Source organism: Rhopilema esculentum, chromosome 13 (assembly GCF_057945365.1).
Source record: "Rhopilema esculentum isolate cy_ngs chromosome 13, ASM5794536v1, whole genome shotgun sequence".
NCBI lineage: Eukaryota > Metazoa > Cnidaria > Scyphozoa > Rhizostomeae > Rhizostomatidae > Rhopilema > Rhopilema esculentum.
In genome coordinates this window covers 10,107,791-10,120,459 of record NC_142827.1, presented here as the reverse complement: position 1 = coordinate 10,120,459, position 12,669 = coordinate 10,107,791, and the positions used below count along the sequence as shown (strand labels likewise).

At 36.2% G+C, this 12,669-nt stretch overlaps 2 protein-coding genes across 3 annotated transcripts in view; one reads left to right on the top strand and one right to left on the bottom strand.

Moving 5' to 3' along the window:
• The window catches only part of LOC135691897 (uncharacterized), a 32,004-nt gene extending 26,661 nt beyond the window's left edge, over window positions 1-5,343 (top strand). For both annotated transcript variants that reach the window (XM_065209895.2, XM_065209896.2), the window contains exons 18-21: window positions 923-1,012; window positions 1,551-1,608; window positions 2,338-3,626; window positions 4,637-5,343. In XM_065209895.2, coding sequence (XP_065065967.2) covers window positions 923-1,012; window positions 1,551-1,608; window positions 2,338-3,626; window positions 4,637-5,266 — 2,067 coding nt within the window. In that variant the 3' untranslated portion in view covers window positions 5,267-5,343. The remainder of the gene's footprint in view (window positions 1-922; window positions 1,013-1,550; window positions 1,609-2,337; window positions 3,627-4,636) is intronic.
• LOC135691907 (uncharacterized) lies at window positions 2,689-10,950 on the bottom strand. The gene is made up of 6 exons (XM_065209906.2): window positions 10,778-10,950; window positions 8,899-9,005; window positions 8,431-8,593; window positions 8,094-8,182; window positions 7,900-7,976; window positions 2,689-7,465 (listed from the first exon to the last, which is right to left on the bottom strand). The coding sequence occupies exons 1-6, from the start codon at window positions 10,855-10,857 to the stop codon at window positions 7,280-7,282; spliced, it is 702 nt and encodes a 233-aa protein (XP_065065978.2). The 5' UTR covers window positions 10,858-10,950; the 3' UTR covers window positions 2,689-7,279.
• Between the last annotated feature and the right edge of the window lie 1,719 nt (window positions 10,951-12,669).

Genomic DNA, 12,669 nt, shown 5'->3' with positions numbered 1-12,669 from the left:
AGGCCTTTCTATAGAAAGGAGGCTAGTGCATGCGCAAATTAGAAAGAATGGTTAAACTTCGTTTGAAAATAGAATATTAGACTGTAACTTTATAAAATCAATATAAACAGCTAAGAAAACCAGTTCAATCAATTAACCATTAACTATGTGTATATGTAGTTATGTATATGTAAAATATAGGTGGCCCATATTTTTACTGACAGAGCTATTTCTGGAAATCATCATTGCCGACTTAGATAGTAACCAAACCTGCATTCAAATACAGACATCACCAATGCGCCTTGCTACCTGAAATACTATGATGAGCTGGCGTCACAATTTCCTTATATAGTAATAGTCACACATACGGGTGTATTGTGTTTGCATGCAGCTACGATAGACAGTGGATCACTTATCAATGGAAACAATGACATTCTTAACAAATATTAAAATTATGCCAGAATTATGCTTGATTTCAAACCATGCCAGATTTAATGCTAAAGAGCAATTTGGGACCAAATTATGCTAAAATCATAATATTATGCTAGATCTGGTCACATTTTGTGTCACGTTGTGTGAAATTTGTGTCGATGCGATTCTTTGTTTCGTAGTGCATTTTTCTAAAGTGAGTAATCATTGATGAAAGGTACAGATGAATGTAATGTTTTTACGCAACAATTGCATGTAGTAGTTTGATGAGTCTTTTTTGTGCTCTTGTGTTTAAATCCAAATGTCTAAAACTAAAGATAAAATTAAGGTAAACTATTTGGAAAGATTCTGTGCTTTGGAGACTTGAGTGTTTCAAGGTATTAGAAAGATAGACCTCGGAAGAGTAGCATCGGGGCTATAATGCCAGAGTTATATGTGCTTGTTAATCTAAACATCTCATTAATGTAAATTTGTCATGTTCTAAGCTGTGAAGTTGTTTTGGACTTTTTTTTAGCAAAAACCCAGCAATACACCTAGTGTAAATAGAGAAGCGAACTCGTGGATGAGCCGATCATTAAAACAACTGCTGGATATGGGATTTAAAGTGAGTACCACGTTTCATTTCATGTTCCCAGTGACCTTGTACTCGGTTTTACAATTTTTATACTGCTACCATGAGGTATTCCCTCTTCATAATGGTTATACGCTCTTATTATTTGTAGATCTCAATTCGAGCAACAGCTATTTTAATTGCCACAATGTTTTTTCCATTTTCTACCTTCATTTTCAGTCCTTGATGCCTAGAAATTGCAGACATGTATGTTTTCCAAAGTTGATCAATGGATGCAGTTTTAGCGACTTGTATCTTTCTTAGTGATAGTCTTGTCATGTTTTATTTGTAAGCAAAAAATTTAAGTCAATGTAATTGCAAGGAAGAATTACAAATTTGTCTATATTCTTTTTCGTGGCATTACGGCCAATTGAGTTAAGAGAAGGCTACGGGGATAATGCCCTGAATTGAGGGTTCGTTTTTATGTTATTTTGGTTAATTGGCAAATGCTATTTTGTCAGGAATCTGAAGCTTTGTTGAATTACGTGAATGCTTAGCATCAATGTCTTATTTTCTTATGTTTGTCTTGCAGCTTGAAGATGCAGAGAGAGCTTTGAAAGAAAACAATGGAATAATTGAAAGCGCAGTCAGTAAGTAGAGAATTAACAAATCTGTTCTTTTTTCAATCAAATAAAAATCATATCATCGATTTATAAATTCTAGTTCCAATCTCGTTCCAATCTCATTCCAATCTCGTTCCAATCTCGTTCCAATCTCGTTCCAGTCTCGTTCCAATCTCGTTCCAGTCTCGTTCCAATCTCGTTCCAATCTCGTTCCAATCTCGTTCCAATCTCGTTTATCACAGCCTTTTAATCATCAACTCAATATAGTGTTTTTTGTTAGTAATGTCTGGCCTATTCACTTTGAATGCAATTTTCTCCGAAATGACTGCCTGTTAACATACGAAGAAAAATCATGTTGTAGTTTAGTTACGTAGCTTTGGATATTTTCAGTATCATCACTGGCTTTTGATAATTGTGATTTATACCTAATAATGACGGAGTGCAGGTAACATACATCAGATTTTGTATGATTTTTAAAGAAATTTAAGCCTTCTGTGTCCATTCCCAAGTAAGTCCGTCTTTGTTCCCAACGAATCTTGACAAGTAATTGCCAATTGAGTTTGATGCTCAAGTGCTTTTCCAATTAATTAGATAACGTCATGACTTTCAGATGATTTTATGGGAGATGCCAGCTCCGTTGTAGATAACACTTCATTAGATACAGGACAGAAATATATTAAGTGCTTGTCTGAGTGAAATTGTCTTTCCATGGTAATCCATTTTGCACTTACTATGATGAATTATGTCTTATTTCAGGTGATCTCTTGAGCCGTGCTGACACCACCCCTACGGATAAAATTCATGATCAGGCGGGTATTTCAAGTCGAAGAAAAGATCAATTATCTTCAAGTATGAATGACAATACTGACGAAAAGTTAAGTAATAAAAAAGGACAAAGCAAAGAAAATCGTACTATCGAAGATAGTAGAACACAAACGGCTAAAATGTTTACGTCTGATAAATCAGATTTTGTCGGAGGAAATAAATTAGAAGAAAAATCTAATGCTGGCTCGGATGCCAAAGGAACGGCAAATCAAGGTCCCGTTTCAATGTCAAGCAGTTCCTTTTTACCAACAGATATCGGGACACGTTTTTCAGATAGCAATGTTATCAAAAGTAAGCCAGTTGGTGTTATAGGAAGCCCGTTACCTGGGACTTCAAAGATTTCATCACAGAATTCGCAAAGGCCTTTGTCCACAGATGATAAAAGTTTATTAGGGGCAACTCAGGCACCAATATCGACACCTGGTCAACAGATTTCCCCGGTAGGGTCATCTGTTAACCAGTCCCTTCCGCAACAGTCCTTCCCGAGTTTTAGTCATGATACCCAGGCCTTTCCCGGCCAAGGGCCGAAACTGCACCATATCCTACAACAGTCACAAGGACTGCCGCAGCCATCTTTGTTCCCTCAGCAGCAAATTTTACCCACCGTACCTGGGACAGTATCAAAAGATGCCACTTTTATATCACCTCCACTAGCTGCCAACCCAAATCCAGGCCCCCAACAGTCGAAGCTTTTGCAATGGACCCAGCAAATTTCAATGGAAGCAAGAGACACGGTTGCATCTTCGGCTCAATCCGAGCAAGACGCCTCTTGGAACAGCATCACATCGGTGCCAGGCTGTGCGAGTGCCACTATAACCCCAGTTGGTGCACCAGTGACTGTTGACCCTGTATCTGCCAAATGGGGTGTTATTGCTGCGCCACGGTTGTCACCGACGCCATCCGAATTTAGGCCAGGTGTCCCTTGGAAACCAAAAGCAGAGCTTGAACGGGATGATGGGAAGAGAACAGAGGATGTTGACTTCCCAGATATTGATTCTAAGGACCTGCCAGGTGGCAACATCAATGGTATTTTGTCCTCGTCTGAAAAAGCGCCTCCCGCGGGTGTAATCCGACCCCCACCAGGACTAGTGGCCGCAAATTCATTTGATCTTCATAATACAGATTCGCCAGTTGGGTTGCTTGAACAATCGAGTGTGGGCCAAAGTGGTAGTAACAAGGCTGTTAAACAATGGCTAGCCCTCACTGGACTCAAGCCGGCGGTTAGTTGACTTTTCATCCCTTTTTATTATTAAGTTCTTATGTTCTTCAGTGTTATTTTGTTATTCCAACAAAATTCACATTGAATTTTAAGAGATAAATAAAAAGAAATAGTTTGTCTGCATAAGATTCAAATCGAACAGTCAAGGTAGATGTTAGGATAGAAGTTAGGAATTACAAGTGGAATTGAGCATAGCTTTGTAGTATAGTTTGTTTAATGTTTTATGTGAGTGAAGAACTTAGCATTTTGATAGTCCAAGACTTGGAAAAAGTATTCGAACCCAGTGTTATGAAAATTTCTTTGATCTGCTGGAACATTAGAGAATATGACCCCCTTTTCATCTTTATCGTGAATGTTTACAATAAACGATTCTAAAGTTGGATTCTGGCTTATACCATTTCATACGTTGTACTTGTATAGAGACAATTGAATTTAACTCAACGCATTAAATGGGGCTTATTTTGGTTTCGGCAGAATTATTTTCTGGAATGTTTAAGGAAGCTACATGTGAATGCACGTAGGGCCTGTTTATATGGAAAAAATTGTCCCGCCTTCCAGCCTGTAAGCTGAGGTTCCATTCTTCTATAGAATCCTTTGTGAATTTCGTCTTGCGTTATGATGAACGAGCCAATCCGGTTAGGTGAGATCCCACTGCATCAGAGGTGGGATCTCACCGGTCTGGAATTAATTTTTTCCATATAAACGCTGGAAGGTGGTCTGAAGCTGGCAGATGGGATGAAGTGTTCATATAAACGGGATCGAATTTCGTCCCACTTGTCAGCACACAGACTAGAAGGTGGGATAATTTTCTCCATATACAGCTGGAAGGTCGGATAGAATCTGCATGTAAACATTCGATGAATCCATCCCACCTGCCAGATTATGGGCTGAGAGGTGGGACAAATTTGCTCATATAGACAGGCCCTTGGCTAGTTTGAGATTTTGGGCACGATCCCAATCTTGTCTGTTGCATGTTCTATCCTATAAGTCAATTTGAACTTGCCTTTCTAGGTTGACTACAGTCCACTTCGCATGTTATGCCAACAATACGGGATAGTCCTTGCACATAGAACCGGTCAAGGCGCTATATATGTTTGTTACGAAAGCCAGGCCCAAGCTCAAGATGCTTGCAAAGCGTTGAACGGCCGCATCATATTTGATGCAAATATAGTGGCGACTTTGATAACCGAGGATGACGTTCCTAATATACCGGATGCTAAGATTGGAATGCCTCCAGCACCTGGAAAGCCGTTTATACCAGCCCAGTTTCCGGGCATGCAGCCACCATCCAGACCGTTTTGGGATACCAATGGTCAAATCGGAACAATTAACCCAAACATGCCGTTTGCACCGCCCCCGATGCCTGGTATGCCCCCAGGAAATTTGCTAGGACTAGGCCCACACTTGGGCCAATGGCCTCCTGCTAGATCGGATCCGTTAGTAAACCCTTCTCAATTCTGGCCGATGAACTTGCCCGCACAAGGACTCTTAAATCAGGCCCCAAATTACGGACCATGGTCAACGAACAGTGCCTCACCTGTGACGGCTGTTAATGTGAATAGTACGCATGCAGCCGTCAGCCCTTCGACCGGTAATAAGCTATTGCCAGACGGGCTTTTTAATGCAAGTGAATCTATATAAGCTTTGTTGCCTTTCAAATTTGTTTTGCAAAAGTTTACGTCATATTATAAATTTTCAGATTAATGATGTTGAGTTTATTTGCAGTCCTTTTCTGTCTTCATTTGTGCATTTGTTAGTTCACTCACCACAAAGTAGCGGACTATTTTTTCTACTGTTTTTTCGCGCCAACAGACCCATACCACTGCTTGGTAGGCATCGCCATGCTAGGTCGTAAAACCTTTCCTGGATTGTCAATTTGTAAACAAACGTCGTACCAGTTATCGTTTACTGGCATTTAATGCTGGTTCTTTCAGTTGTACTGTTCTACTGTTCTACTGTAGGGAAGGGTGCTGCAGGGGAAATCGAAAATTAAATAAAAACATACTAGGTTGCATTTTAAATTTTCCTTTGATTTGATATTCATCAAGGCTCTCGGGTTTTTTTAAAGGTGCTCTCAGGTGCTCTAAGGTCAGTCTGGTGTTTGGGTGCCAAGATTAATCGAAGTTGTTATTTCCAATTGGATAGAAAAGGATTTGCAGTGCTGTCGGAACGAAATTCATACTGGGAGAGCTGTCCATTTTATTTTTTCCCATACAGTAACTGTTATAAAGGAGGTCTAGTACCGTTGGCAGTTATTGGGGGGCTCTAGCCCCCAGCCTACGTCCCGCTTCCGACAGCCCTGACTTAATTTTAGGTACTACCGTTATTGAATATTATCAATTATTTTATTTTATGTGTTTTTGAGGGTCAATAGCTCATTTTAAATTTGATATGTGTGATAATTTTTATTCCTAGCTGATTCAGCATAAGATACCTTTGGGTGAATTTACATATGACATTTTACTTTGGGTTGCCCGGAAATTTTTGGGCTTTTACTCTTGTATAATAGTGAAACATTGTGTGTATACAAAAACAAGTCTGAGCTTTATAGGTGAATTTTTCTCTCAATTTAAGAACTTACGCTAGAAGGCTACTGCTAATGATAATTGTGTAAAAAAATTAAAAATTTTGAGCCTAGTAAAGATAAAGGTATGGATCAGCTACTGGGCTAACAAGAGGTTAACCAATTTATCCAATAATCATTAGGTGTAAAAAGAGACTAAAAAATCATGATTTTGAAAGATGAATTTGAAGAAACAATTAACTACACAAATAATTACATAAAAGATGGGAGTGGAGGCCTGGTAATAAGCCAGCTTTAAATATTTTCTTTTAAAAACAGCTGTCAAAGACAAATACACATTTTCTGTATACATAAAACCAAGCTATAGTGTTCAAATGATGTTTTTATGTTGCCTCAAAACCTACACTGTTTCAAGTTATAACATTACCGTAATCTCTTATTACTGACTAATTGGTATATAATTTGGTATTTAAGCTCTATGCAAGAAGTATAATGAAATGAGGGTATGCTCATTTGAGCAGAAAGTTTTGGCAAGGATGCTTTTGGAAGCTGTGTGTAGCAACTGCACAGCAATAGGCATGTGGCTTAAAGTATGTGCTGATTTTATGCCTGTCCAGTAAATATAAAAATACTTGCAGATTGTATAGGTACCTCACATCAAATATTCTTTATAGGTAACTGGAAACTTGCAGTCCTCTGAATCACTAATTTTTAGGGTAACAAACTGTGCAATGAATCTTTGGGCCCACGATTTACCACCTTTTCTTTTCTTAGTGAAAATAATTTTTGCATAGATTTTTAAGTTTGCAATTATTTGTTTCAGATCTTTTTTTTGCAATTATTTGTTACTCCAGCTTGAAATAAAGGCACTGTTTTTTTATGATTGGTTGTAAATGTAATATTTATCTTATTCTTATTAAAAACCTCTAACGCATTCCCTGTTTCTTTCTCCTATTAATTGTGATGCTACCTGCCACCTTACATTGCAAATTTGGATGGCTTGGCAAATAAAACATTACTCTCCTAAACTCACTTTCATTGGCTGATGTAAATGAGCATTTAAGGAGAAACTCCAATCCAAATGTTATCCTCACAGAACTGAGGTGAGTTTGGCCTGCAGAATCACGTTCCTAAGTCCTCATAATTTTTCTCTGTTTAATTTTTCGATACTCATTAATTGCTTGTTGACGTTCTTCATCGTGAATTTTCTTCATTTTATCTGTCATCTCTTTCCTTTTTGTCTTATAGAGTTTGTCTATTGCCTTGTCATTGTTTTTGCCTTTGATGATGTCCATCAGCTTGAGATCGAGAGCAGGCTGTAAAGTGAAATTTTGGTATCAATCTGGTGCAAGCAGGGTTTATAACTTTGACTTGGCATTTTTAATGCAATAACATTAGATACTACCTTTTAAAGAATGCAAAACTAAGTTGAGTAATTTATGACAAAAATGAATGATCTAAGTTGGGCAACTGAGCATATTATAAACAGACACAAAGCAAGGCAAAGGAAATATAAAAAAATTATTGATAAGAAATTAATAGTCATAAGAGACAGTAATTTACATTGAAGTACCAAAAACGACTATTTTTTTATGAATAGAAATGTTTTTCTATAAGACAAAGTCTTGAAGGAAAATGAATTGTTACTAGTGAGCAGCTAGCAATGACGTCTAGGATTATATCAGTGTTCAGATCAGCCGACAATTATCAGGACATATAAATTGGATCTTGATAAAAAAATGCTGTTAACCTTTGTTGATTTTGATTTTGCTTTTCGAGGAACTGCAGACAAGGTTGGTGGTTGTGAAACGACTTCACCAAATTTCACTACAAAAAGAAGGTTGGTTAACACTTGATTATAATTTACATCATATTATGTCAATTATGGGGCTGTATATAGCAACATAAAACATAGATTCATATAAGTTAAAAAATATTGACAACCTTCTTCCTGATTTGATTCTTGCTTTTGAGGAAATATATCTTGCTTGTATTTTCTTGACTTCAGTTTCTTGTCTCGCTTTTTTAAATGCCTAATAAAAGAAAAGCAAAGAAATTTGTCAAAGTGAAAAAAGTTGATTGTTTAGAGCTGTACCTTGGCTAACCTCTTTAAAAGCAAATTTTTTTTGTTCTTTTAATGACAGTAATTAAACACCATCAAAAGCAAACCAAAGAAATGGACAAGCCAAGACAAAACTATGTCCCTCTCTTTGGATCTGAAGCAAAAATCAAAGTAGATAGAATCTCAGAAATGAATAATTGTTCAAAAGGCCTATCTTACTCTTTCCTTTTGTCCCTGAGTTTCTTTGTTTCTGTCATTGCTTTGTTGAGTGCTTCACTAGCTTGCTTGTCAAGGCGATTTAGGAACTGTTTCCTGCTTTCACCAGATTTCATGAGTTTTGCTAGCGGAGATTTCTTTGACTTGTGCTTTCTTTTTGTAATTGCTTAAAATTAATAGACTTGGTTAGACATTTCAGTGAAGCTGAAGTGGGGTAAAAAGTTGATTCATGAAACCCTTAAAAAACAGTTTCTGGGAGGTTGAGTAGAATCTGTTATCCATGATCTCATAACGGCAAGTAGAAACACATAAGGAGTGAAAAATTGCAGATTTGATTTTTTGTTAATGATGATAAATAATGACGGATAGAATATTTGGCTGACAATGGGAAGCAAAAAGGAAAAAGGCAATATCAAAAGATTATATTTGGGTTATACAGAGCAAAGATATACTTTAAAAAAGGCAAATTACCACGAGAATCTTTAGATAGCTCAGTAAGTTTCATTATTTTTCTGGCTTTTCTAGGAACAAAGTCATTGCTATCAACCAAATCTTTAGACTTTGGAGCAAGGTCATATCTGCAAGCAGAAAGACATTTATAAGAATAGCAAGAATTATTATGTAACTAAAAATTACAATAACCTTTCTCATTTGACATAGATTCAAACTATCCAATTATAACTATTAAGTGGCCACTTGCAAAATTATGACATGATGGAATTGTTCAATAGCTAATTCAAAATTGCTCTGGTTTGCAAATCATCAAAAAATTCAGGCCTTTCCCGGCCTCTAAGAATATAAATAATCTAAGAATATGAAATCTAAATTTTTTGACTAACAATGGACCAGGGGCAGCTAGGAGTGATGGGAAGGGGCTATGGCCACGGTCAGAGGTATATTTGATCTCCAGATCAACATGACCCATTGTCAGACTTTTCAGACTTATAATTTTGATTCTGATACTAATCCAAAAAAGATTGTAAAGTTGCAACACATTTCTCAGTTCTTAATAAAATTCAGAAGCATTATTTTCAAATTTTTACTAAAACGACATACATCTACAGTTTAAAGTCATGTCTACACATTCAGTCTTTCAATTACAACTGTAGGCTGTGGCTTCGTCAGCCTGTGGCATAGAGATAAATATCATCAGCTTACAGTGAAAAGGCTCTCTGTCCCTAGCTGTAGCCTCTTTGTTGTTGCTATTAATGGCCCTCTTTTAATAGCAAAATTATATTGGCAAGTGTAGGACATTGAAATACTCCTTAAAAAGAACAAATATTTCTGATAAATACTCATTGTTAACATACAAAACCAAAGAACCATATTTTTAAATTCAATTAATGTGCAGATTTAAATTTTTGATGAAACTAACATAAGAATTTTGAGCTATGCCAGAAAATAATAAGGGAGCACTTGCTATCATATACTTAAACGGAGTTGGCTGTTGGTCTGTTTATTGTTGTTGTGAAGAAAGGATTGTCTGCCAGTATGTTGTTAACTACTGTCGTTAATCCCTAAACTAGAAACGGCCATATGATTTATTTTGAGTGATTTATGCGTCACAATAAGTGTTGCGATAAGTGTAAGAGGGAGGTCCATTTTTGAAAGGATCATATCAGTTTCAAGAATATCGACTTCTGCTTGCTTGACCATATGCGTCATATCATGCCATATCATTGCAAAAAGGCAGGAAAACAGTTAGCTATTCAAATAAACTGTTTTTGCCAAGGATTTTCCAGTGCTGGTTTCATTTTAAAGATACATGACCAGTAGATTATGAGAGCCTTTGCTGAAAAAAAATTGCTATTAGGCTAATACTGCTCCTAGTCACCCATGCAATGGACCTTGTTTTAGCTACAGAAAGATTTACAGGTCTTGATGATATAGGCTGCCATTGAATTTATTTCAGACTTTCCCCATTTGAGTCATGACTCTGCAAATGCTGAATCAGTGGTGATGATGGCCAGTTTTCTTTTGCTGTCTATTCAAGAATCTGCTCCACTGTGCAGAAAATTAAGGATTTTGCAGAATCTAATATTTTCAAAAAAACCTATTTTGATCTTTTTTTGAGGACAAGAATTTTTCAATGACTCCTGGTAAAACTACTGCAAAAAACAAATGCTATCTTAAGACACAAGAACAACACACAAGGCTTTTCGAAATTTCGAAACTTTGCATAACTAATCAAAACATCGATTTCCCCTTCACACTGTAAACTGACCGCTCTCCAGCATGCGTAAATTTTGCTGAGCCAATAACATCATTGTTTATAATTTATTTTACTAATTTTACCCATTTTCTGTTATTTTGACAAACAAATTGACTCTAGCGAGCTCGCAACACCTACTTTTTACCACCGTCGGTTGAACTTTTGGTAGCAAACGGATCAATACTTTTGAATCTTCGCTGTCGCCCTATTCTTCCCATATCTAACGTATCAGATAATAAATCTGTGTATTACTGCTAATTTTCACTGCAAACTTTCCTCAAAATGGCTAGGCCCACGAGGAACTAAATTGAATTACAGTGCAAATGAGGCTAGTCTCCTATTCAGATTGTTTGAATTTTATTTCTCAAACTACTGGAAACACAAAAAATGTCAACTTAATGAGAGCAAAGCCAAGAGACTAGACGTAAGTTTGAATTTGGTTATTAACAGACAGATGGAAATTCAAATCTCTGTTTAAATTTTTTAATATGTTGAATTTTTAGGAACTTTTTGTGTAGAATTATGCTAATGTTATGTTTTCTTCTAGACCTAAAATGCCAATGTGACCACAAATATTTTTAGGCCCTAGCTTCTTAACTCAAAAACCCAGGGATTTTCCTTGAAAATCAATATTTCGATGTTTTGCTACCTTTGAAATACTGTTTTTTAGCTGTGGGTTTATTTAAATCATGCATTAAGAAATAATACAAAATATGTAATTGATTATATAGAGACAACCAACCAACAGTTGTTTTGAATGCTAGATAGATCCTCTTGAATTTAATAGACTAAAAAGCACTTTTAATAACAAGCTGATATTGAGTAAATGCTTTACCAGAGAGTGTATAGTATATCTATTACAAACCTTCCATTATTTTTCAAAAGAGGTTACAGTGCAGCCAGTGGCCATGGCAGGCTTAAACTAGAAAATCAATTAGGATTGGTCATTGAATCTTGCTTTTGATTGGATCTGTATCTATAGGAGCTGTGTCAAATGATGCCAAATTATTTATTGGAAAGTAGGTTGCCAGGGCTGTCACATGAAGTATAATAAATACAAAAGGGGTTTATGATATCTGTCAAGAAGAGGGAGACATGTTTTATACAAATATTACTTTAGAAAACATAATTTTCCTACAGACCCTTTCTTATGTCAGGGAGCTTGATGCTCAAATGCCCCATCCCTATCTTGTTGCAAAATACTGTAGGTAACAATTGGGCTTGTTTCATTCAGTTCAATATGTATCCAGTTGGCACTAAATGAATTGATTTAAAGTTATAGTCCATTAGCAGAAAAAAACAAAAGGAGTAGCTCCACTGCTTGCCAACTCATAATTTACGGACTAAGCAGTTTCCCTAAAATTTTCAACAATTAAGCAATTTTAAACAAAATGTCTCACTAAATCACTGTGGTAATCTAACAGCATCTTCAGATTCCAAGCCAATGGTTTCCCTTTAGATTTTCTTCACTCAAACATTTCAGAAGTTACAAATGGCAATATCCTGCACAGATGTTTAGTTAATTTTGTTTTAAGAAAGGTTCAAAATATTAATCACTTTTTATCAAAATGTTTTGGTATTTGTTATGGGAAAAATGATGATAAGGTTAGGTGTCATTTTCAGTATCAATCATTCGCCTCTCTTGCTATGTTTGCACTTTTTTGCCTAACTTTGGGACAGTTTCTTTTTTGAACCTCAGGGTAAGTATGAATTTTGAAATAATTTTCCTTGTCAAAGCTTATGCATTTTGTTGAGAAGTAGGAGTGAAGGTTCATAATCAAGCTATTCCTAGGAATCATTGTCTTCCAAAGCTCATTTTCATTTCCATTTTCACCTCCGCATAATTAATTTCGATTTGGATTTAATTCTAAGAAATTGTCAGAACAGATTACTCCCATGATCACTGCCTTATACTTTTAATTCCTTTAAACAGTTCAACATTTTGACAATATATGTATATTTTTGTTATTCAAACTGAATTTGAATTCACAGTAATTAACAAATTTTTTTTCATTGCAGATTTCCAATCT